Consider the following 26,997-nt stretch of genomic DNA (forward strand, 5'->3'; position numbering starts at 1 on the left):
TCTGTCATCAGTGCAGTGTTCTTGGCGTTATTTGGACAAGGTGCAGCGCCACATTTGTTTGCTTTGGCCTCACGGGCTGGAAAAACTTTAGCTTTCCTCATCTAAACAAACACAATGCTAACTAAACACCCGAAATAAGCCATGCCTCGGACACGTACGCAAAAGCGTAGTCGCAGTACAAAAACACTTCACCCGTGACTGTTGACAATAAACTGACAGCGAGTTGTGTCGCATCCAAATGGTCGTCAAGCGTACGTGCAAGCACCTGCGCACGAGGTGTCGTTCACCGGTCGAATCGGGAGTCTGTGCTGGTCGTACGTGTTCCACTCGTCTCGTCTGCCATCGTCTCTGCGACGTCTCGCCGCTTAAGTAAACACCATCTGCTTTTGGGTTTGTGTTTGTCATCACCTGAGCCTCACGTAACCGTCGTGTTTGAGGTTGTTAGCTCGGAATGTTCAACCCGCGACTAAACGCTAAATACTTGAATCACCCTGGGACTCGCTTAAGTACTAAATACTTGAATCACCCTGGGACTCGCTTAAGTACTAAATACTTGAATCACCCTGGGACTCACTTAAGTACTAAATACTTGAATCACCCTGGGACTCACTTAAGTACTAAATACTTGAATCACCCTGGGACTCGCTTAAGTACTAAATACTTGAATCACCCTGGGACTCACTTAAGTACTAAATACTTGAATCACCCTGGGACTCGCTTAAGTACTAAATACTTGAATCACCCTGGGACTCGCTTAAGTACTAAATACTTGAATCACCCTGGGACTCGCTTAAGTATTAAATACTTGAATCACCCTGGGACTCGCTTAAGTATTAAATACTTGAATCACCCTGGGACTCGCTTAAGTACTAAATACTTGAATCACCCTGGGACTCGCTTAAGTACTAAATACTTGAATCACCCTGGGACTCGCTTAAGTACTAAATACTTGAATCACCCTGGGACTCGCTTAAGTATTAAATACTTGAATCACCCTGGGACTCGCTTAAGTATTAAATACTTGAATCACCCTGGGACTCGCTTAAGTATTAAATACTTGAATCACCCTGGGACTCGCTTAAGTACTAAATACTTGAATCACACCGCAACACACTTAAGTACTAAATGCAAAATCATACAAAACATGTGCAAAATGTATTTCAAACAATAAAAAGTCCAATGATGACACCATTAAAATAAACGATTGATGATTAAGAACTACTATAAGAATGAAATCTTTATTCACACGCGACCCCGTTTACCATCAGTCATGGTTTCAACAGGGGTGTATTTAGTCATTTGGGGGCCCAAAGCAAACCCAGCCATTGGGGCCCTCCAAATCCCTGTACTGCCATGACAAAAGTTATTTTAATTGAGATTTTTTTCAAAAGGTCATTTAGGCCACTTTTTTCCTGCTTTTGAAATCTGTGGAAGTTATCTGTCAGCTTGTTTGGGCTCCGTGGTGTGGCTTCTTCTTCTTCTTTTCATTGTTCCCTCTCACGTTAACGTCATAGCGCCACCTGCTGTACAATTACGTGTTTGATTTTTACATTTTGATGACATGATTTTACTGTGAAATGCAAGGTACAGCGTAATTGTACAATTATTTGTTGTAATTTTACAGCGGCTTTTGATTAGTGTTTTACTGTGAAATAGTACTGTGAAATGCTGCTAGTATTTTACTGTGTGTGTGTGTGTGTTTTACTGTGAAATAGTACTGTGAAATGCTGCTAGTATTTTACTGTGTGTGTGTGTGTGTGTGTGTGTGTGTGTGTGTGTGTGTGTGTTCATGTCTCACCTAAGGATTGTGGATGAAGTTTAGAAGAAATCAATTCGAGGCTAACTTGCTTGCTAGTGGCCTTCTGGAGTCCCTGTAGCATATGAGTTGGGCAATGTGATGCAAATAAAGAATAATAGGAGTGTAAAGGTGACTAGAGGGGTGTTATTTCATGTCTACAGGGCTCTAATCATGTTAAGAACCATATTTAGAAAGTCATAAACAGGGTTTCTATGCTCTCACGACAAAATAATTCCATTTATTAACATTGAATCTTATATCTACCTATACCTAAATTCATTTATTGCAGTCGGGTCTGGAACCAATTAACTGCTATAAACGAGGGACGACTGCGTGTGCTTATTTTTTACTTCAGTTTTACTTGCGTCTGAGCTCAGGACAACAACAGAGGTGTTTATGGCTGTGAATGTCTTATTGTTAACAAAGGAATGTAATTGCTGCTTCAGTCAAGCATACTGCCACCTGTGTGTGTCCTCGTCATTCCCAGGCCCTCTACCTGTCCCAGCACGCTCGCCCACTTCCGCCATCTTTACGCTTGCTCTGCTTTGGTGGTGTAATCTGATTACCCACTGAAAGATGTGCTCGTTTAAAAGCAAGGCCCGGCAACGTCTCCATCGCTTTTGTTTTAGAGTCAGCATCAATAAGCGCCGCTCGGCTGCGTGCTGCTCCGTGATTAAGATGTATCTCTAGAAGAGTTGTGTCAGCTTGGTATTTGACTGGCTAATTATTTCCCAGGCAGACGCAGACCTTTTTTTTTTTTTTTTTTTTTTTTTTTTTTAATAGACAATGTGTTTAATTGAGGCGCGTGCAGCTGTGTACACACAGTGGAATCTGCACGGGAGGCCAGTGAAGGGATGCAGTGTTGGAAGCTTCTGTGCCAAAGCGGTGCCTTTAGCGTGTACTAAGGTACAGTATATCAGTCTAAGGATGAAAAGGAAAGGGAAAAAAAGGCTAAATATTATTATTTAAATGATACGACGGAGTATTACTACCACATTGGGGGGAGAAGATCTGAGAAAAAAGGTGGCAATTAATGAGAAAATAGTCGTAATATTGCCTTTACCCAAGGCCAAAGGTCACATCAATGACCCCGTATTATACTGTAGCTGTCTCAGGCAACGCCTGTTACGACAGGTATTAAAATCATCTGAGATTTCGGGAATAAAGTTGTAAATGTACGTGGAAAATATTACAAGATTAAAGTCCTACATTTATGAGAAAAGACTCAGAACGTTCTGTTCTACGCGTTGCCTGAGACAGCTACGAAAAGGGGGGACGTATGTGACCTTTGGTCTTGGGCATGTGGAGGGGGCGGGGGAAGGAAGGCGGAAGTGAGAAGGGCTAGCCATGCTAATCTAAATGCTAAATGCTCAACTGCTTTGTTTCGCTGCCACCTTATAAATAAAAGCTGGCCTGAAGCAAGAGGAAAGTTTCCTTTCCTTCCTGAGCTGTGCTCTATTTTCCCTCTGCCACGTACGACAGCATCACACCCAATATTACCACTTATTCTCCGAAATTTACCACTTTATTCTCAAAATCTCACTTTTTTTTCCAAAGTGGCCCTTACACATGTAAAATGATGCTCTTACTGGGAGATTCATAAGACACAAGACAGGAAAAAGTCATAACTTTAGACGAATAAAGTGGGAATTGTGATTTTACTTACCATTTACTTACGCTCGTGTAATAATATGACTACTAGCGTGCTCTGCTCAACTAAGCTAACCCCGCTAGCATCCATTCGGGCTCCGTAAGAAGAGTTTTCGACAATTTTCACCAGTGTTTTATGTCGCCATTTCGACATGATTACTTCGGGAGGGGTGGGTTAGTGTTTGTGATGAGATTCCGCCACGATTGAGCGGTCCGCCGGGTCAGTACTTCCCCACACCGACGTTCCTTCTCCTCACGATGACAGCATTTCATTCACATGTCAATTTCCACGAGATTCTGCGCTTAACAGTAAGTTTTGTTTTTATTGTCCAATTCTGCGATTACGTTAACACGGAAGTTGACATAAAAGGGCCCTTTTCCCATAGAAATAACCCTTTTAGAGCTCAGATTTTGGGTCAGCACAGCGGTGTTTGTCGATTTTGCCTTAGGAGGGTTGTTGACTACTGTAGGGATGTCAATCTCTTTGTGGTAGACAATTCAAGTCTAATCTAGATTACACAGGTTATGATGGGATTCAGAAACAATGTCTTTTAAAAACGGAACAATTGGATGTGGTGTACAAATAATTCCATTCTACTGTTAATGTACTGTATTAATCTTACATTAGAAAGTAAGGATGCCAATGCTATGTAAAGAGCACATCACATCCCCAAGCTTGCTGTCAGGCACTGGCAAAAATAAGGTCAATAGAATAACATGTCAAATGTATATATTGTTTAGACAAAGACCAAAAAAAGACTTGCTGGATGAACATCTTTTAGTTTGATGCATCAATATTTTACATTCTAGATTTTTATACCTGTTACATTTGGAACATTTAGGTTTGAAAATGTCTTAATGTTGCTTGAAATGGAAGTGGAGCTGCCAAGCTACGTTTCATTCCATACTGTGTGCAATGACAATAAACATCAATCTATCAATCTGCTGTGGGGTTTGCCCCCTTCCTCATTTATTTTTTTGCATGTTTGTCACACTTAAATGTTTCAGATCATCAGACTAATTTCATTATTAGTCAATGACAACACAGCTAAACCCAAAATGCAGTTTTTAAATGAAACTTTTTATTATTAAGGGAGAAAAACAAAATCCAAGCCTACGTGGCCCTTTGTGGAAAAAATGATTGCCCCCAAGTTAAAACATATCAGTCTGGAAAAGGTTATAAAGCTGGCGAACCACAGTGAGAGCCATTATCCACAAATGGCGAAAACAGTGATGAACCTTCCCAGGAGCGGCCGGCCAACCAAAATGACCCCAAGAGCACAGCGACAACTCCTCCAAGAGGTCACAAAAGACCCCACAACAACATCCAAAGAATTGCAAGTCATCTGGAAAAGACTCATTGCAAGTTTTGGCAAATGCTTGATTACAGTTGTTGCTGCTTAGTGGGCCCAACCACTTATTAGCTTTAGGGGGCATTCACTTTTAATGTAGCTTTGGATGTTTTTTCTCCCTTAATAATAAAACGTTTCATTTAAAAACTGCATTTTGTGTTGAGTTGTGTTGTCATTGACTAATATTTACATTTGTTTGATGATCTGAAACATTGAATTGTGACAAACATGCAAAAAAGTAAGAAATCAGGAAGGGCAAACACTGTCACACCACTGAAAATAAAATATAACAATGAAAAAACAGAAGTCTTAACTTCAGTCCATTCAATAATACAAAATAAATAATAATCAGTATGTGTTTAGGTGCCTTTAGGAGCATATTAGGAACCCACGGTAGACAATAAGCACAACAGTCTTTATTGGCTAAAGGAGAGCCCCCCCCACTTTGTTCTGCGTCCTGATTGGCTGTAGACCATTGGCAATCACTCCCCTTCATGCCTTTCTGTTGTGGTCAATGGTCGCTAGCAAACTCGCTAACTGTGTGAGCTGCTTGCTAACCGGCAGTAAACAATAGAAGAGGAAGAAGAAGCTAACCGGCTACATGAATCTTCGGTTCAAGGAGTAGAACGAGGAGGAGGACGACAGGAGCAATATGTTTTTACAAGGATACGCGGTCAGAGGAGTGAAATACGCGTGAGTCGCTTAATCATTTCTCGTGTCCAACCTAGTAGATGGATCATTCAAATTCAAACAAAATTTGAACTTTGAGTGTTTAAACGAGGGAAATGTGAGAAGATGTTCATGTCTGTCCGATTGGTCGCCAGCCAATCGCAAGGCACATGCAGACAACCAACCATTGATGCTCACATTCATACTTGTGGACAATTTAGAGTCGCCAATTAACCTAACATGCATGTTTTTTTTGGGGGGGGGGGGGATGTGGGAGGAAACCGGTGTACCCGGAGGAAACCTTGCACTTTGCTCCGAAAGAACGTGTTAAAGGGTCTGAAATGTCCTTTGTGTTGCGTTTCAGGTCTGGTGGAGATCTGCTTGATGCACCCCCTCGATGTGGTGAAAACCAGGTGAGTCAACTCTTTGTTTTTCAGGAATGAACGCCTTGTTTTTTTCCCTCACTTGCTCAGTGACTTTTTTTTTTCTAAAGTGTGTGAGCAGTGTTGAGGCCAGCCTCGCACCCCAGTGTCATAAACAGGTCGTGGGCTACTACTAAAGCTTTATAGTCTTTCATAGGCCTCGCCGAGACCTCTGGCTTTACTTCTTAGGCCCCCTGCCCCATTCACTACCTGTCAGTAAATTCTACTGCCGCTTCTGTCATTTACGGCTTGCACTTTCTCGGTAAATAAATTGCCTGGTGTGCCTTTAAAAAAAGAAAAGGAGAGAAGACGCGTACACTTTAAAGGTAGCGCCACCGCACGAATAAAAGCTAACGGCGGATACTTGATCCTCTGAAGGGGCGCGATGATTTACGCCGGCTTGTGGAAGGTATGAGGCTTTATTACAGGTAGAGCTGTCAGGCCTGCCCGTCCTCACGCGGGGTCGGCGGGGCCAAAAGTGCACGGGGCTATTTCCTTTGTAACCCCTCCTCCCTTTTTAAAAAGCGATAAAAGGCGCCCTAAAAGTGGACAGCTTTATCTGTTTGTTTTCCGCTTGTGTCGCCACGTCTTCACGTCCAACACTGATTGTTTTGGGGGTACTTGAGCCTTGCCATGACGTGTGTACACACGGGTTGGGAACATAGCTAATTGGGACACCGAGGAGGCTGAAGTCCATTAGCAGGCACCTTGAAGCATGGCTCCTATTAGGCTCCTGCTTTAATGTCCACTGGGCCAAATTCATCCCCAACTGGAGTGAATTTACTTCTTTTCCCCCTTCTCCAACAAGCAAAAATCAAAGGATTTTTTTTTCCCCAAATTATGGTCTCGCCCAGCAGCTCCTCGTGTTTGGACCCCAAATGAGGCTTTCTTTGCACTTTGCCAAAATCTGCTGCAAGTCATAATTAATGAACAAAAAGATGACAAGAGCGTTTGGCAGCGTTCACCCTTAAACAAATAATGGTTTCCCCTCGAAGACGACAGCCTTGCTACAAGTGCTGCTGCTCCAGCGATTGTGCTTTTGCATGAGATGACAGCCGACCTCCATAAGAGCACCTTGCAAAGAGACAGACAGTCATGACGGTCAGTCAGCGTTCAGTCGAAATCAAGGGTGGGCAAATGTTTGGGCTGGTTTTTTTTACAGGTATTGGTCCACGACACAAACAATGATCAGTAATTTTACAAGAATAAAGTCAAAATACAGGGTTTCTGCTAAATGTAATTGATCGTGGCGGTCGCCACTACAAATTAAAAGCTGCCAAACCTTAAAATTTTAAAGTGTCCCTTCACAATCCTGCTCTCTTGTAAACACGTAGTGTGTCCAGCTTTAGGCAGTGATGCTACCACAGGGGTCGCCAACATTGCTTCACCTCTTCGTATTTTAATTTAATTTAATTTAATTTAATTTAATTTAATTTAATTTAATTTAATTTAATTTAATTTAATTTATTTAATAACAAAGGAGCACACTGAGTGGAGATGTGCTTTGTCAATAAAGTGTCATTTAAATGTCACATAACCTTTTGTCAACGTAGTTTTAATAATGCTGCAAGTGGGATACACCTGTGCTATCATAACCGTGGAATTTATACAGGATTTGTATAACAAACTGTTATTTTGAACTAAATATAACAATTCATTTCCCATGTAGTCGTATTACTCAAACAGGCATCAAATCCAGTTTAGGTTTGTGTCACAAAATGTACTTTTGTACGAGTCACATGGTACCACTGGAATAAATAGGTCAGGTAACAAAAGAAGGCTCAACATTTGACATTTTCACTTTAGTGCTCTCAGCAACTTTGCCATTAAATTAAGTTTGCAGCCCACCATCACAGCTTCAAAAAATCCTACGGGAAACCCTGAAATATTAAGAGAAAAAAAATCATAACCTAACGAGAAAAAGTCGTAATATTATAAGGTGAAATAAAATATTTTTTGAGCATTGACATTACTTCGTATTAAGTCGTAATATTAACAAACAAAACAACAAATAAAGTGGTAAATAAGGTTGCGGAAAAAGTCCAACACTTATGGCAATAAAGTCATAATTACAAGAAAAAAAATTACAAAAAGAAAACAGAAATAATTGGAGAAATAAAACGGGGAGGAGGGGGATTCTGTCCCCTAGGGGGGCATGACATCATAACTTAGAGCAGCTGATCTCCTCAGATCAACAGTTCAAGATGCAATTTCAGTAGCCCCCATTTCCATTATGGCTCCAACACATTAGGACTGGTGGGACAAATCATCAGTGGCGTCTATGGGGGCAGGGGCTGCTGTTTGAGGGCGGGGCGCCTGCTGCTTTCCAATACAGCAAAGTATGTTATCGTTTGTGATAGATTATTCATAAACTGCAGCCAAATAGCGGTGCTTGCAGTATATAGCAAATAAGTCCATGTTTGTTTTAGTTCACGCTTCATCAAACAACGTAGGGTAAAAGATATTTCTCTTAGTGTGGGTTTCAGTTGTCATAAAATTGCTGTATTGGAATGCAATCGTGCAAAATGTTGGGATATGGAATCAGTTGTTCCACTCCTAGAATATTTTTAAACGGCTGTCAAAGCAGGGAGGAAATGTGTTATTTGTGTGAACAATTTTATCTTAACTTCTTTTCCGAATGAAAAGTCAGCCCTCAAAGGCTTCCTCGAACCTCTTTGAAGCTGACGGGATAATAATCAGCCGGCAATGTAAATGTAGCATACTTCACACGAGCTAAAGTGTTAATTGGCTCTGCAGAAATGTCAGTGGGACCATGAAGGGGGCGGCGGCTGAGGGATGGGGGTTGGGTCACCGAACGCGAGCGAGACAGTGGGTACCGGTTACGGCTTTTCATTAACCTGGAAAGCACCTAGTTACATGGTTCATGGGCTGGTCTCAGCTCACTTGGAGGTAACAAAGGGTGTCGGGCGGCACTTTCCGCAGGGGGGCTGTGTGCTCGGGGCGCCGCCATCTGACTCTGATCAGGTGGCCCCCGCTCTCATTAGGGAGCAGCACCGGGGCCGTGCCTTCGCCCCCTTTTATGTCGCGATCCGGTTACACGGACCACTGCCCACAAGACGCGCTGAAGCTCCGCACCTCCCCATAAAATTGCATTCGGAACCCCCTTAACTGGGAACCGGTCTCTCCAGCTCAGTGTTTCCCAACCTTTATTGAACCAAAATCTCACGGCACCCCACCAGGCGTGCAGATAATAATGTGTGTATACTGTATATATGGAAAAAAGTATTTTAAATACAAGTTTTAATTAATTGACATCAAAAACTTATTTTGCTGTACGAAAATAGCTGAATAAAAACTAAAGCAATCAAAAATATTCACATGCACTCTGTGGACCATTCCCTCCAGTTCAGTGTTTTCCAAACAGCACACCACCAAGCGTGTATATAATAATGTATATGTGAAAAATATAGAAAATAAATAACATTTACAACAATTTTAAATACATTTTTAAGAAATAAAAACTTATTTGGTTGTATGGAAATAGCTGAATAAATACTAAAGCAATGCAAAAATATTCACATGCTCAGTATGTGAGTGAGCCTAAATGTCACAGCTCACCACCAAGCGTGTATATAATAATATACTGTGTGTGTATATATATTCAGTATATATGGAAAAAAATAATTAAAAAAATAAATTAAATTTAAATAAATGAAAAGAAAAAGAAAAACTTATTTTGTTGTCCAAAAATAGCTGAATAAATACTAAAGCAATCACAAATCCTCACATGCACCGTATGTGTGCTGCTGGAGAGCCAAACAGACCCAAACATTAAAAGCCGCAGTCAAACTTGCCCCGGGAGTCTTTTCCAGACCTGATTAGAAAAAGGTGGTGGTACCAGACCCCTTTTTAACGCGCAGCCGTCACCATGGCAACATGACCCCCGTTTGGTCACAGCACGCTTTAAAGTGCGGCCCGCTTCTTGAAAGTGAACTTTCACGAGGGCTTTGACAGATGACGTCCTGCCCTTCAATGCTCAGGCACGGCCTAAAGGCTCCGCGTCCACAGCCCCCCGCCCCCATCGCGTCCCCTTGCCCCCCGACTGCTTGCTGAACCCCGGCTCACTTCTGGAGGAATCCCTGACACAGGCCCTCACCCAGCAGGGCACAAAGCAGCAGCCACAGCCTGATAGCTGATCTTTCCTTGTAAAGGAGGCAGGTCAGCGGTCGTCAAGCCGAAACCCCCGCCCCTACTCTCAATTAAAAACTAGATGGAAGGACGGGATTGTGTCAAGGCTTCGGTGTGAGGGTTTGTTGCAACAATGCTGCAGATCCAGTCAACATAAATATGTGCCATATTTTCATATTCTATTATCATGACTGTCCAAGGATAGAAGAAAAGCAACGTCTACTTCACTAAGGCCAGCCATACAACACCACACAAAATACCACAAACATGATGTGAGCTTTATTGCTTTTCATGTTTTGACAGATGTTGCAGCGTACACGCACGTGGTCTCCTCAGATGGAGAGTGTGGCAGCCGGCAGACGTGCACATCAGCGTGTTTGGTACTGCAGCGCCGATAATAATCATTATCAGTCGCATTCCACCGCGCTGATGACAAGGCTCCGGATGGCGTTGTCAGCTTTGATTTCGGTACAGCCAGACTGTGATGTAACGACTCTTTTACGCCGTACCGACTTCCATGTCTGCTCACCTCCCATTGGCACTTTTTGTAGGATCACAGATGTGATTTCAGATGCGTAGAGAAGCCTGCTTTTATACAAAGTGGTGGGCGGGCTGGTCTAGCTAGGGGTGGGTCATGTCCATGAAGAGGGGGGTTTCCGCTTCATGACGTCATAAAGCAAGCGCAACTGTTTGAGCTCTTCTTGGGGTGCACAAGTGCAGGGATGATAGATTGTTTTGCTCAATGAAAGGTTTTCTAAGGTGGGGGTGGGCAACCTGTGGCTCGTAGCCTCCATCTTGTGGCTCCTTTTGTTGGGGTAAAACGGGTAAACTTTAACAAGACTAAAACACACGTTACGTTTGCGGCTCCAGAGTATTTGTCTTTAGTATAAGAGGGGGCAAAATGACTCTTGATAGTAAAGGTTGCTGACCCTGTTCTACGGACACACATTACTGTTAGAACAGGGGTGTCCAAAGTCAAAAACGGAAAAATGAGCAGTGATTTTACAAGAGGCAGTCAGCATTCAGTCTTATTCAGGAATATTCATTCACATTTCAGCCTGGGGGACATTTGCAGCCCTCGGCTGTTTTGTATTGGCCCGCAGCAAATTCTAAAAAGATAATTTAATAAGAAGCCTTAAAAAAAAAAAAATCAGCAGCAATTTTGCAATAATAAAGTCAAAATATTAGGAGAAAAAAGCATAATGTCGTAATATTATGAAGAAAAATAACATTACTTAGAGTGTAGACCATTGGTTGGCAACCTTTACTACCAAGAGTCATTTTGCCCCCTCCTATACTAAAGAAAAATAGTCTGGAGCCGCACAGAACACAACAAACACAAGTGCAGTTTGCGAGACCTTTTTGAGCCCTTCCCATATTAATGTGTAAAATTAAAATAAAACATAGCCCACTTTAATAGAATTTTATTTAAAAACATAGTCGCAGCTGGCCAGTTTTTAAAAAGCAAACATACATTGAGGAACGTTTCTTGACCCTTCTGAAATAAATCTCATCTGTGACAAATATGAATGATATTTTTTAATGCACGGTGTTCCCTCGTTTCTCACGGGGGATAGCTTCCCAAAATATTTGAAATTCGCAAAGTTTTTTTTTTTTTTTTTTAATACTTGTTATGTGTATTTAAGACTGTAAGACCCCCCACTATACACTTCATACACTTTTCTCAGACAGGCATGAACAATTTAGCACATTTCTCTCTTGTTTAAACACTCTAAGTTCAAAAACCTTCATTTGAATTTTAATGCTCATCTTACGAGGTTGGACGCAAGAAATTATTAACTGACTCTTGTGTATTTCACTCCTCGGACCGACCGTACCCTTCCTTCCTGGCACCGCTGCACTGAAGCGTTTTTGTATCCTTGTTAAAAGATTTCCTCCTCCCCCTCCAACTGAAGATGCAAGATGTAAAATAATATATACATAATATATACATTACAGTAATAAGGGTTTTCTGTCACGACCGAAAGGAGCCGCATGAGGCTCCGGAGCCACGGGTGGCCTACCCCTAGTATAGACGTTTGTTTTTTTTTTAATTTGGGGTTTTTTTTGTTTGTTTTATGACAAACAAACAAAACAACGAATAAAGCTGTCATGATTGTAAAATCGCGTTGTAGAAAAGCTATGTTACAAGAATAAAGTTGAAATATTATGGTAATAAGGTCATAATTATGAGATAGAACATTTACAAGAAGACAATTGAAATAGTTGGATTTTTTTTATGCAGAAATGAAAAAAAACAGCTGTAATTTTGCAAGAATCAAGTCAAACTATTAAGAGAAGAAAGTGTTATTCTAACCAGAAAGTCACAATTTTATGAGAATAAAGTCATAATATTATGAGGAAAAATAATGTCATTCTAGTAGCATAAAGTTGAATTATTAAAGAAAACATGTTATTTTATAAATAATACATTTTTTAATAAAAAAATATTTTGTAATTTTTAGAAAATTAGGTTGGGGAAAAATAAAGTTAAAAGTTCTGTTAAAATATAACGGGAATAAAGTCATAATATTATAAAAGGAAAATTTTGGAAGATTATATTATAAGAAGAAAGTTGAAATATTGGAAAATTAAACAAAAAAACAGCAAGAAATAGGAAAGTAGAGCAAAGAGTGAAGTTGATACTAATAATACAGATTTTCACCTCCTATGACTAAGCTGAGACGCATTGACAAAATATCAAAGCGGCAAAGTTGCATCCTTTCATTTTTCACTACAAGTATGTGGCCCTCGCTGGAAAACATTTTGGACAGTGTGAGAACATCATCAAAAAGATCACATTACAAGATTTTAAGATGAGAGAAATCTGAACATGATTTAACTCCCAATGAGTGACATTCATGTAAACGACAGAAGAATACAGAGCAAAGTAGAATTTCAGTTTGATGCGTTTTAATGAAAACTTGTGACGTATAAGGGCCTTACTGTTCCACTCCAATCCTGGAGGTGGTGCTAAAGGCTTTTCCCCTGTGCTCCATCGGTCAGCTCCAGTGGGTCGCTGCCCCAGTTTGCCCCAATAAGCATGGACTAAGTGCGTCAACGCTCTAGGAGGTTTTGTGAAAATCTTTGTCGTCGTTTTTTGGCATTCCTGCTAAAGTTGTTCAACTGTAGAGGCCTTCACTTAAGTCCTGTAGGGGTCAGTAACGCTCGTTTCCACCTACCAAACCTACCAAGAAGTTTCTGCCCTCTGTGGGTACAGAAATGTAATGCCATAAAAATGAAAATATGATGTCTGGACTTTCAGCTGCTTTGAATAAAACACTTGTGGTTGTGCATATTGGCGTGTTTGAGAAAGTGGATATCCTGTTTTGCATGACTGATGTGGCACCTCCAGCCCAGCCCGCCTCCACTTGTGCCCCGTATCCGCGATATTTCATCTCCATCTTGGCCCAGAGAGAGCCAGTGGACACATGCCATCCTGCCTGTGGCCTGGATCGGGCCCTTGCCACGTTATTTTAACCTAGCCCTTTGGTTCTTTTGGTTTTTCACCATTTTCACCCAGCCGTGAAATTGAATCTACTTCCTGTACTGAAAATGTGACTGTTCTCGTCGTGTTCCTGGACGGTACTCTGTGGCATGTGCCGCAAGCGGTATCAAAGTTATTGCTCAAACATTAGCGCCATCATTTCAGTTAACAGCTTTGGCTCAGCTTAAGAAGACCCTCGCTTAAACGCCCGAGAATTTTTTTTTCTCTGATGCAACCACTTTTCCTGGAAATGTCAGTGAAAGTGCTCAGTTTTTCCAGCATGCTTGTTCCAGTTGAGCATGAGGGACTTTTTAAACTAGTCTCCTAACGTATCGTCATCAGGCAGCTGAAGACTTGCTTCAAACGTTTGGGTGTCAAGTTTTGGACTCTTGGCAGCTCGTTTTTTTTAATGCACATAATCTCCTCCATGGCAACGCTCAGGCCGGGGGGGGGGGGGGGGGGGGTTTCACAGAATGTGAGCAAACATCTGGACTGGCAAACTCAGCGTAGTATCACTTTATGAGAACTGGAGGAATTGGTTTCAGAAGGAAATCTGTGGGAAGACCTGCTAGCTTAAGTTGGTGTCTTCTCCATATCTTGGGTTTGTTGTGTTCCTGCCCTGGTCCAGTCATGCTACCAGTCAACAAGAAGCAACACATTTTCACTGTACTTATGAAATTTCACAGTATATCTTCCTGTTCTGATCAAGTCTTGACTCGAGCTAACAGTTTGTCGGCTTGTTGCCCCCTTGATTGAATGTCCAGAGTCGCATTGTGTTGTATCATTCATGTCCTAGTTGTGATCTTCCTGCAATGATCTCTTTGACCATCTTTATGATCCTGCCCATTAAAATTAACGTTCTGGCTGTAAAGAAATAGACTTGGCCTTTACCTCACCTCCACGGATCGTTCCCTGCGCTTGAGGTTGCTGAGCAGGAATTTCCACAGACCCTCATCACTCACGACGATGTTTTTGTGCCACTCGCCCCCAGGGCGGGAGTCCCAAGTTCATAATGGATCACTCCACACTGTAGCAACATGCCCATGACAAAATCGGTACAGTTGTTCTTGGGTAGATTATGTAAGGACTTGTTTCTCTGAGGTTATCCTAAAATAATCCAGAACTTCCTTCGGGATCCGTAATCTAGCCTTAACCACTCAAAGTCCAGCCCATTAAGCCCATGAAGGATTTGTACTTCATAACCTGAAACTTGTTCATGAGCCTCACCCTTTAGATCTCATCTTTTTTTAAGGTGGTGAGGTTCTGGCAGCAGACATGGCCTTGCAAGGATCCGCAATCCCACACTGCTCTCTCTTGCTGCCTTGGTCATCTTTGTGGATGCCTTGACTCTTGCACTCTTGTGCCCTCACTTTCACCTTCATCTGAGCAATCCTGGGCCTGTAAAAGCCAAACAGAGAGGATGTGGGTGTGGGGAAGAGTGCTGTTGATGAACTCTCGGGTATCATCACCTCTGTGTCTACTGTATCTCTGCTCGCTTAGATGATTGAAGAAGTTGCTCAGAGCACTGATTTCCAAAGTAGCCCCCGGGGGCTTTCTGGGGTCTTCTTTCTGCTGAGTTTTACGATCCGCATGGGCTGACTGCGAGGCCAAATGAATCTGCCAGAAGCATTGAGGCTGTTTAGTGTTCTTATCTCGTCAAGTAGTCTATCTGCTTGTCCGCTAAAGCCTTATTAGCACTAACTAGAGATTGTTGTCTATGTCCTCCCAAGCAGGACCTTTAACACGGACCCGTTTTAAGTCCTGTTGGTTGCTGTGAAAGGTGACATTAGTTGCTTCCTTGCCAGGGGCCTGATGGTTCCCCCTGCTGCCACGAGTTCTTTTGGTCCCCCCCCTATTATCTCCCTCAGCCTGCACCTCGCTGTTTGTTCCCTGGATTTTTATGGCAGGGTAGCAGAGGGCCATGAGGAAATGAGGTGACCCCGGGGTCACTGGTGGAGTCAGGGGACTGGAGCCCGGACCACAGCCCCGCCAACCCTCCTCTCTCAAGGCTGGTTTTTGGGAGACAGTTACCCCAACATCATGTGCCTTTAATTAAGCCCGATTTCAATTTCTTTACAAGCACCCTGTAGTCTTAAATCTTTCAGCCCCCCGTCCCCTCATTCCACTGTCCCCTCATGCCTTGAGTCCTCTTTAATATGGTGTCAGACATCTATTTACCGTGCGACGGTTTACTAGCTATGAGGGAATGGGATTGGAGGGACACCCCTCTAAGATGTTAATCCCCGCGATATGAAAGGCCGCTCACCCCACTAAACCCCCCCCCCCCCCCCCCCCCCCCCCTTTCCAGTGGAACCTGTGGGCTCTTTATGGCCCCATCAGGCACCCGCATGGACGACTTACTGCCGACCCTGTGACCTTGCAGTTGGAGCCACATGAGGCAGGATTCTTGCTCTTGTCTTGTGTTTTCCTGCCCTCTGAATCGTTGACTTCTAGGTAAACTCGTCTCACAGCATCATTAAGCCTGTCATTCCAGTAGCTTCACTGTTCAAGGCCGCCCAGCTAAACGTACAGTAAAGATGTCTTAGAGCAGGGGTCCCCTAACACCGGGCCGCAGGACGCTTTCAGGTGCAATGATGAAAAAAAAAATACATTTGTTAATAACTACATTAAAGTTTATGTAAATGCATATCCATTTTGGAAATATGGGCCAGTATTTTATTTAAAAAATAATATACTGTACAGTGACATATCCCATAGTTTTTGCATTTATATGTTTGATGCGAGCAGCCACCTGTCCCACTTTGTTTGACAGTCCTTGAACGCACCATTGTGCTAACTTTCTCCCACGCTGCACTGATAGACTACGATACCGTATCCCCTGACACCTCAACCCCTCCCTGTCCGCCGGAGATTCGTGGGAACGCGAGCCAGTCCGTGGGTCAAAAAAGGTTGTGGGCTGCTGTCTTGGAGTCTCGATATGCAAGTGATGTTTAAGGAAACATTTACATGTAACCTGAAGTGGGGTTACACTGGCCTTACTAGCATGACAGCAGGACCATCGGTCCCGGTCACAGGGAGTCGGGTGGCTAATTGGATCGCTTGGGTTAAATAAATGATTGACTTGCTGGTACCAGCCTTTCTCATGAAAGCAAAAGGGGAGGGAATTATGATCACGAGCTGGCACAGCCATCATGAAATAGCCATGATCAGTAAATATATTCATACGCTAAAGAGAATTTTGTCTCTTCAGGTTCCAGATCCAGAGAGGAACCAGTGACCCCACCAGCTACAAGAGCCTGGGGGACTGCTTCCGCACTATTTTCCGCAACGAAGGGTAAGTCATCAAAGACACTTTCTACAGTGCGCTGGTAACGGCTACACTCCTGATCAAACTCTTAAGACCGGTTGAAAACTGTCAAGAATGTACATTTTGCACTGTTGGATCTTAAGGAGGTTCTAAGTAGAACTTCCAAATGCAAAAAGAAGAAACTGGAATGAGACAAAACAAATTTGAGTAAGCAATTTATTGCAAACTAGCATTCAAGTGAAATAGGCTCTTCATCAGCTGATCAAAAGTTTAAGAACACAGTTTTTAAAAAACCCTGAAACCCCCCTAAAGTAGAAATAAAATGTTGAAAAAAGGAGTGAATAATGAGTCGCTGAGCCATTCTTGTTCACCAGCCGAAAAATGGCTTTGGGCATGCTTGATGCCAGTGTTTCCAGGAGGCTAGTGGGAATGTTGCTCCAGCTGGTGAAGATGGCTTCACGGAGGGCATCCACTGTCTGGAACTGATGGCCATTTTTGTAAACTTCCCTTGCCATCCATCCCCAAATGTTCTCCATAAGATTTAGATGAGGGGAACACACAGGATGGTCCAAAAGAGTGAGCTTATTCCTCAAAGAAGTCCTTTTGTGAAGTGCTGAAAAAGGCAGTCATCACCACGCAGACGAGGGCCTTCGGTCATGAAGGATGCCCCCTGCAACATCTCCACATAGCCAGCTGCAAACATCTCAGCTGGATCTCCTTGTCATGCCAGTAACGTTGGCAGCCATCAGGACTGTCAAGGTTACATTTTTTTCTCATCAGAGAATAAAACGTTCTTCCACCTTTCAGCGTCCCATGTTTGGTGCTCTCCTGACAATTCCAAAAGCCCAATTTTGTGACGCTGAAGGAGAAGAGGCCTTTTGAAGAGTGTGTTTCTTCTTAAAAGCCTTCTCAGCAGATGGCGTCTGCATATATAGCTGTAAAAGCCTTGCTTTTTCCCCATTTTTGCTGGGTTTTTTTTTTGTTTGTTTTTTTAAAATTTTCCAAATATTTCAACTTTCTTCTTTAAAAATCTTGTTTCTCATTAAAAAAAAACATTTTTTCTTTAGTATTTTACTTATTTTACTTTCAATATTTTACTCTATGCTATTAAAATGACATTTTAATAGCATTTTTTTCCTCAATTTTGTTAGTTTAGTCTCGTAAAATTGCAACTTCTTTCTTCCTTTTAGAATACGGCTTTTGTCTCAGAATATTTTGACTTTGTTCTTGTAAAATTACGCCTGCTTTTTTTTTTTTTTTTAACTATTTCAACTTTCTTCTTGTACATTTTCTTCTCGTAATAAAGACTTTATTCCCATAACATTTTGACTTTTTTCCTCATAATTTTCTGCAAACTAATTTTCCAAAAATTACCAGACCGTTTTGTTTTTCATAACATTCCGACAGCATTTATTTTCTTCAACATTTCAACTTCATGCTACTAAAGTGACATATTTTTCCTCATAATATTACAAACTTTATTCTGGTAAAATTACGACTTTTTCTAGTTCGATTCTAACTTTTTTTTCTCTTCATATTTTGACTTTATTTTTCTGATTCTACTGATTTTTCCATTTTCGCTGTTGTTGTTGTTTTTAGTTTTATAGTTGTATATTTAGGATGTGCTGCGGGCCGCACTTTGGACACCCCTGTGTTGAGGCGTTTTTACATTTGAACTGTTCACATCTTTTTACACGTCTAAGAGGAAACAAATATGTTGGAAAAGTGTGAGGCGCATCCGCAACACAAATCACCTCCAGGAGATGCCACCAGTACCGTTTTATTGTTTTTACATTTGAATATCGCAGTGTTTCCCATACGTTCATGTGTTTGTGGTGGCCTGCCACAAACACATGTGGACGGTGCTTCTCTAAGGTGGTCATCTTTGGGTAGTCCAAAGTCCACAGCTTTGTAACACTTTTCCTGTTTCCTGTTGTGCCGACTTGTGTCCGTGTTTGGACACCCCTGCCTTAACTCATTCAATACCAAAAACATAGTTCTACGGTTTTATAAACCCGGACGCCCGATCCCAACAACGTGTTTATCCGTTTCTTACGTTTTTTTTTTTTTGCACAAGACACTAAAGGACAGGTGCTGATGCAACTCTTCACCCATGGATTAGGCTTGAGAGCAATTTTAATGCCATAAAAACGGCCACTGGGTGGCAGATGTGCATATGATAAGGGCTCGGCAGGGATCACGAGAGGAAGGAGAAACACATGTGCCAGGAAGAGGAAGTGGGAGAGCGTGGAGGAGTGTTGCGTGCAGAAGGTTGGAGAAATGTGGAGACGGAGCGAAAATAGACAAAAAAGGCAACATGCGCTCGAGGAGTGCTTTGGGAATGACTCGTCGTCATCCTTGAAGGATAGACGAATAAAAGCAAAAGAGTGTATGACGCTTAGCTAAGTGGTGAGAAAGAAGCGCAACGTGGAGCCACCGGCGTCCATCGTGTCGCCGCGCATTGCATGAAGCACACGGCGCTCATCGAGCATTTCTCCACATCCTGACGTGTATGACTTTGACACCGAAGATGAAAATAGTGAGACGGACCTTGATCCAGACTCATCCGATGACTGGGTACCATCTGATTTCAACCGGGAGCAGCGTTTTCTCCCTTTTTTAGTCAGGAACTGATATTTTCCTAAAACTTGCCTATGTTCTACTGCTAATTACTAAAGAACGGCACACAGTATTCTGTGTGCCTTGAAAGATCAGCCAAAATCATCTAAATCGGCCTGCTACATTTTGGAAAAAGGCTGGGACTGACTGAGTTGAAGTAGATTTCTACTCGCTGAGTGTGTGTTGTTTGCAATGTCAGTCTTTATTTGCACGTACTTCTCCTTGAGTCGTCTTATTGGTGCATTCCTGTTGCAGTTTGGTTTTTTTGCTTGTCGACACTTTCCAGAGGTCCCACTGTAAATGTGTCTGTACCAGGTCTCAGCCACAGCAACAAGTCATATAGAAAACCTGCAGCGATGTTCATAATGAACCAGTCAAGTCGTCCCTCTGCTGGTGCTTTTTTTAAAAAAAGGAAAAAAACCAAGTCATTTGTAAAGCTTTTCACAGCAGCCACAGCACCACCCTCTTCCTCCGCGCCTCCTGACAGCTCTCTGAGACACTGCAGACGTCAGAGAAAGTGGCCGCCACTGGTTCTGTTTACGGCGAGACGACAGCTTTACAGCAGATATAAAGTGGATCCGCCGCGAGGGTGCCAGCCAGCGCGCGGCGTGAGGCCGTGTCATCCAGTGACGCTCACAAATCCTCCGCTGGCTTCCAGCCAAGGGCCTACATCTCATCCTGCTACTGTCGCCGTCACCTCTTCACCCCCGCTGCAGGCCCACGTGTTGAAAAGACACTCTCGCTGGCGGTTGACTCAGCAAAGTGGCTGACAGACGGAAGATGCACTCAAATTGTCTCTGAGGAGTTTTTGTATCTCCCCGCTGTGGAATGGCTTCAGGCCAAACCACTTAGCAGAATTTATACAAATAGCGTCTGGCCTCTCTGTTGCAGAATTATTATTAAAAACAAACATCCCGCAGCTCATGGCAGCCTTGGTCCAAGGCCAGAAAAAGGAAACATGAGCTGGAGGGGAGGATGTGCTCGTTTGTTAGAAAGTGTGAAGCTAAGATGGTCTACACGGCCTGTTTGAGTTCTGCAGAACTCCACATACGACACAGCAACTTTCACTTCGCATGCATGCATGCATGCATGCATGCATGCATGCAGGCGGACGCTGCAGCCTGTTAAGTGTTTCCGTCTGGAGGAAAACAAAAAGACTTTATTCTGCAGCATTCTTTACCACTCCGGCCCAGATCCCCAGGCGTGGTGACGGGAATATTAAAAGGGTTTCCCCTTGCCTTAAGAAGCACAACAAAATGCTTTTGTTTAGTTTTTTTAAGTTGAGATTTGTCACATGCTTCATTTCCTGAAAGTTTAATCATTTTTGAGGGGAGGCTTTCAGCCATAAAAAGAAAATTGGGGTGGATAATTTTTAGATATTTGTATTTGTTGTATTATATTTAATGTTCTTTTTCCAAACATGCTCTTCAGGAGTAATAAGTCTACATGTACTCAGTGATTTTTGTTTTGATGTAAATTGATCGTTTTATTTTCTTCATCCTTCATCATAGTTGTCTTTTCCCTTGATGACTTTCTTCTGGCATTTGACTGGCTAATGTGCCCTTTAGTTACACGTTAAAATCTGTGTGGGCTGAGATGTTATTTTCATTCATTGTTTTATTTTGCAAGATGCATTTTTTTAACTGAGCAGACAGAAACATTTATTTTTTTATGTCAGTTTAAAAGCGAGCATTGGCTGTTTACTAAAGGGGAGTGTAGAAAGTACATGTGCTTTATTCACCAACAGCTTTGCATTCAAAATCAGTTTTTGTTTGGTTTTTTAGGAGAGAGAAACATTGAATTGTTTTATGTTCTATGGTGATTCAGTTGCCTATGCACTCTTTATTAATGGGTGTGTAGAAAGTGCATATACTTGATCAAAAACAGATTTACATTAACAATAAAATAAAATAGGGTCACAAAAATGTTTCTCTTGTTTTGGAGGGGGAGAAAATTAAAATTGGGTATGAATCAATTTGGTTTTTGCATTTTTCAAATATTTTCTGGGGTTATTTTTTTATGTACTGTATTTATTTGTTTTTTAAAAAAAATATCTATTATTATTTTCAAACATGATCTTCAGGCGTTATCAATCTCCAGTGATTATTTTGTTAATTGATTTTATTTTCTTCACTCATCGCTGTGCCTTTTCCCAGAATGACTTGTCTAACATGTCCTTTAGTTGCAAGTTATTGCAAAAAACACATTCAAGTTTGGTGTGAAGTTTTAATTCTATTTGAAATTAGATTTTTTCCTGTCAATGTAAATGTTCTATGGTGATTGACTGGTTATTAAAACTAATTCAATGCTTAAAAAAGTAAATAAAATCACAAAAAATGCTGCTTAGTTTCCAAAGGTGTCATTGAAATGTGTTTTTATGGTGTGACCACTGAACCCAGTTGAAAGACTTAGAAAGTATTAGAGCGTGTTTGCATCATTAGGCCTAATGGGAGCTAATTATGCTAACGTCAAGGTTAGAGTAAAGAGTGGGAAAGTGAAAATATTTGCAGATGAAGCACGCTGGTTGTTTACGTGTGAAAAGCTTCCCTGGGAGAGCTGGTCTTTCCCATGGACGTCCTGGCTGTGGTGGTGTAAGTCAACACCAAGAAGAAGCAGTAGTAATGGTGACGGCGGCCCATGGAGTTGGCTTCCTGTCCACGGATGGACACGGGCTGCTCATAGAAGGAAAGCTTTATTTAAACGACAGGCAAATCACACCCAACCGAGCTTTGTGCCATTTGTTTGGGAGGCCAGAAAGTGTGTACTTTACATCGGGACACAAATGAGCATTCAAATGACGGCCACTCTCTGGAGGACATTTCTGTCCTGTAACAAATTTGACAGCCTGACCACACCCTGGAAATCTGCGGCCGCCATTTGAATTTCCAATTGCCCTCCGTCCCCGCTGAAATAACTTGTTTACACGCTGCACCCGCACGCTTATTGTGCAGCGGCAGTATTTACACTTGCTAGCCATCGGCCAACGTGGTCTGTGTTGCCACAATAACGGCGTTCATTGTCCGCAGGAGACGTGCCGGGCAACTTGTCCCTTTTGTCCCTCTGCTGCAGTGGAAGACAGTCTCTTTACTCATTTGATAGCCTGCTGTCTTTTCTGTTAGCTATGCATTCACCCATCCTGCTATCTTTCCTGCTAACTTTGCATCCACCCATCCTGCTATCATTCACGCTTACTATCGACCTGTTCTTCCTGCTAACCATACATACTGCTAGCTCTGCATCCTTTCATCCTGCTATCTTTCCTGCTAACTATCCATCGCTACGTCCTATCATCCATCCTGCTCACTGTCATCCATGTTGCTAACTAGCCTCCTTTCCTAACTGTCCATCCATCTTATGTTATTCATCCATCCTGATGTCTTTCCTCCTAACTCTCCATCCATCCTGACATATTTCCTGCTAACTACTGCATCATCCATCCCTCCATCCATCCACTTTGTTAACTATGCATCCACCCTGCTCTGTTTCATGCTTGCTACCATCATCCATCCTGATAACTATACATCCATCCAGCATGCTATCTTTCCTGCTAACTATCCATTTGTCCTGCTAACTATCCATCACTACACCCTATCATCCATCCTGCTAACTGTCATCTATGTTGCCATCTTTCCTGCTAACTTTGCATCCTGCTCTCTTTCATCCTTCCTCCTATCTATCCATCCATCCTGCTAACTTTGCATCCGCCCATCCTGCTATCATTCATGTTATCTTTCCTGCTAACTCTAAAGGTTTCCTAATTACTCATCCTTCCCCTGATCCATCTTTCCCGCTACCGTCCAGTCATCCTACTTTTTGCGTAAAATCTCACATTTGTTCGGAAGCAGGCTGACTGACTTTGACCGCAGAGGCGTGTTAAAAGCAACCCCTACTTGCTAAGATTCTGTTTGGGGCGGCCTTCTGCCTCCACCGGTCGAGACCAAGGATAGATTGACAGGACCGACGGCTGCAATGGAGACAAGCCTGACATGAAACACTGTCTTTTCCCACAGAATCTTTGGCTTCTACAAGGGAATTCTACCTCCCATCCTGGCCGAGACGCCAAAGAGGGCAGTCAAGGTGAGACGAGTCCTCATCGCCGACACGACAACCGCAGCGCCTCTTAGCAAGTACACAACTGTCAAAAGGCGCCCCGTCTTCCGCCACTCCTGTTTGCTCTGCTGGCCAGACTAAATATTGACTTACAAGCAGTTAGCAGCGTCGCACCTGAGCTTCATCATGTGATGGACAACAAGGCCGGGGCGGCAGCCATGATGCCCGATGGAGGAACGTGTCTGCTAATTAAAGCTAACTAAAAGACGTTTTTGCTGTTTTATCCTCATGAATGCACAGGCCGGTTCCTTTCCTTGAGAATACGCGCCTTTCCTGCCGAGTAGATTGCGAGGCTACGTCGGCTAGCTGCAGCTACAGGTGCAGGGGTTGCGCGCCTGTGTCAAATCTTCAGCAACGCTTTGTGACAGCTCATTTGTCTCAATCTTTCCTCCGCAGTTTTTCACCTTCGAGCAGTACAAGAAGTTGCTGAATTTGACCCCTTTGTCTCCGGGCCTGGTGAGTCTTCCACACAGAAGCGCCTGAGTACGCTCTCACTCGCGCACGCACACGCGCACGCACACACACACGCACACACACAAGGAACAGGAAGAACATTGTGCTAAGGATCAGCTTTTGGCCGCGTGCCAAGAATAATTTCAACCATTGCAGCAGTTTCTAATTTAATTTAGCGCACGTTTATCCCAACACGCACATGTGCTAAGCTGTAAGCTAGCCCGAACTTTGTCATGTTCTTTTTTTTCCATGGCTACATTTAACTTTCAAAATGTAATTGTTTTTAGTAAAAATGTAGTAAAAAAGTAAAAATGTGCAGACTCTTTAGAGAAAAGTTGTTTTTTTCACGACAACAATAATTCTTTTTTGTTCTTTTTTTTTTTTTTTTTTAGAAATCTTGCATCTAATCTTAAAAAAAATTATACAAAAACTTAATGTTCTCTTTTCTTGAAAGTCATAATTTATCAAAAATAGTCATATTTTTTGGAGGGGGAGAAAATTTTTAATTTTTCTAGAATAGTGTTTGGTTTTTTTTCAGGAAAAGTCTGTTTTTTGTTTTTTTTTGGCCCCAATCTTACAAGAATAATCTCTTTAATTTGATATACATATAATATTTGATGCAGGTGCATCTCAATACTGTGCAAAAGTTACTTGATTGCAGGAGTTTTTCTCGTTCATTTGAGTGTGATATTCAACTTTTTAAACATTATTTGCATTTCATGAGCTACTGAATTTGGGGGTTTTATTAGCCGTGCGCTATAATCATGAAAATGATGACGAAATGAGGAAACACATACAGCCAATGTGGAAATGTTGCACTTGCTTGGAATGGAGCTCATTTCATTTCATTATGGCACTAAGAGCTGTGGCTGTAGGCAACCGCCTAATGTGGTGTAAGCCAACATTGTAACGACTCGTAAAGCGTGACGCTTGTAGCCAGTCCTGGTGTTGTCACAACAAAAAGAGCGCTAATGCCTGTTTGCTAGTCGGGTGCAGACAGTCCGCCTGCTGGACCGGGTCTTCTCAGGTCCACATTACAGGGGTGGCGGCCAGGTGTCAGCCATGATGGATGGCTTACCTGGAACTCTGGAATCCGCCCCGGCACATCGTATATCCTGCCATTGGTGGAGAGATGTTCACCTGTCCCATCCATCATCCTATCTCCTTCTCAATGCCTCACTCTGGTCCCCACCCCCACCCCCCGAAACCACATTAGAGTACATATTAGTGCTGCTGTTGCGCTCCTTCAGCGGCTCCCAGCTGAATGTCTTCAGTGTGATTAATCGGGACGCGGCGGGCGAGAAGACAAACAGGGAATGCCAAGGTGGCGGCCTGTGTAAATATGGCAGGGCATGTCTGAGGAGGATGACTCCCGGGGCTCTGACAGCAGGATAAAGAAGCCGGGAAGACGAATGAGCCGCAGACACGTTCCTGACATGTTCCCATGACACACACACACTCACGCATGTGCACACCGTATTCGTGCAAATACATGCAGCGTTGCAACATTTCACCATTTCAATACGAACCCTTGAACCCAGCGAGCTGAGGTCAACTTTGCTGTTTTTAATCATCATGTAATATTTTCTTTAATACCCCCCCCCCATCCAGACAACTGTAGATGGCATTTGATGTCATATACTGTGTGTGTGTGTGTGTGTGTGTGTGTGTGTGTATATGTCATATACTGTGTGTGTGTGTGTGTATAAAACGTAGTAGCTCAGTCATGACAAATGAAAGGATGCAATGTTTAGTAACGCAGCACATGTGACTATGCTAGGAAGTTAAATATCTCTCAAGAAAAAACTGCATGTCAGCTTTGTCGAATAGTTGAAAAAGCGTGTGTCAATTTTACTCTTTGCTCTTTTTTTTTCCCCAAATATTTCAACTTAAGTAACTTTGTAATTTACTTTTTGTGATATTATGACTTCCTTCACATAATATAATTCCTCATTTTGCTAAAGTTACTTTGTTTTGTTTTGTTTCTCATAATATTACAACTTTTTTCTTGAATATTTCAACCCTACGCTACTAAAATGACATTTTCCTCATTTTATTCTCATTAAATTGTGACTTTTTTTCTTGTTAGAATATGCCTTTTTTTCCTTAATATTTTGTCTTTATTTTTGTAAAAATGACAGCAGTTTTTTCCAATTTTGCTTTTTGAACTTTCTCTTTGTAAATGATCTTCTCACAATTCTGACTTTATTCCCAGAATATTTTGACTTTATTCTCACTTTTTACGCAGCCTAATTTTCCAAAATGTACAACTTTGTTGTTTTGTTTCTCATGGTATTACAACATTTTAAAAGTATATTTTTTATTTATTTCAACTTTATGCTACTAAAAGTTTATTTTTTCCACATTATGTTATTCATGTCAAATCAGTTTTTCTCTTTTTTTGCTCTTTTCCCGTCAGAGTGCAACGTTTTTCTCTTAATATTTTGACTTTGTTTTTTTGCTTTGTTTGTTTTTCTTGTCAAATTATATTTTTGGAATGTGCCGGGGGCCGCACTTTGGACACCCCTCAACTAGATGAAGCAGTTTCAGCAGAAATTGCGTGTGAATGCTGAAGATGAACTGAAATGCAGAATGAATGGTGAAATGTCCTCCAAATGTGTTGACATCTAATCACCAACTTGAGCAGAGATGCCCAAAGTGCGGCCCGGGGGGGTATTTGCAGCCCGTGGTAGGTTTTTATTGGCCCGCAGCACATTCTAAAAGAAACGGGAAACAAAAAAACAACAGGAAAAATGTAAAATATATATACTGTATGTATATATATATATATATGTGTGTGTGTGTGTGTGTGTGTGTGTGTGTGATCAAGTGCATGTTTACATGTTTACACACGTCATTTAGTGTGCACTAGTCAAAATAAGAAGAAAAATAATATGAGGGAAAAAATGGCATTTTAGTGGCTTAGAGTTGAAATATTAAAGAAAAATGTTATTTTATGAGAAACATACAAAACCAAATAAAGTTGTACTTTTTGGAAAATTTGGTTGAGAAAAAAAGTT

General features: G+C 42.1%; 1 protein-coding gene across 2 annotated transcripts in view; it reads left to right on the plus strand.

The window, feature by feature from the left end:
• The window catches only part of slc25a21 (solute carrier family 25 member 21), a 100,577-nt gene that overhangs the window by 64,768 nt on the left and 8,812 nt on the right, over positions 1–26,997 (plus strand). For both annotated transcript variants that reach the window (XM_054796718.1, XM_054796719.1), the window contains exons 3-6: positions 5,834–5,882; positions 16,739–16,822; positions 23,425–23,491; positions 23,921–23,980. In XM_054796718.1, coding sequence (XP_054652693.1) covers positions 5,834–5,882; positions 16,739–16,822; positions 23,425–23,491; positions 23,921–23,980 — 260 coding nt within the window. The remainder of the gene's footprint in view (positions 1–5,833; positions 5,883–16,738; positions 16,823–23,424; positions 23,492–23,920; positions 23,981–26,997) is intronic.

This window comes from Dunckerocampus dactyliophorus, chromosome 13 (genome assembly GCF_027744805.1).
Source record: "Dunckerocampus dactyliophorus isolate RoL2022-P2 chromosome 13, RoL_Ddac_1.1, whole genome shotgun sequence".
In the NCBI taxonomy this organism is placed as follows: domain Eukaryota; kingdom Metazoa; phylum Chordata; class Actinopteri; order Syngnathiformes; family Syngnathidae; genus Dunckerocampus; species Dunckerocampus dactyliophorus.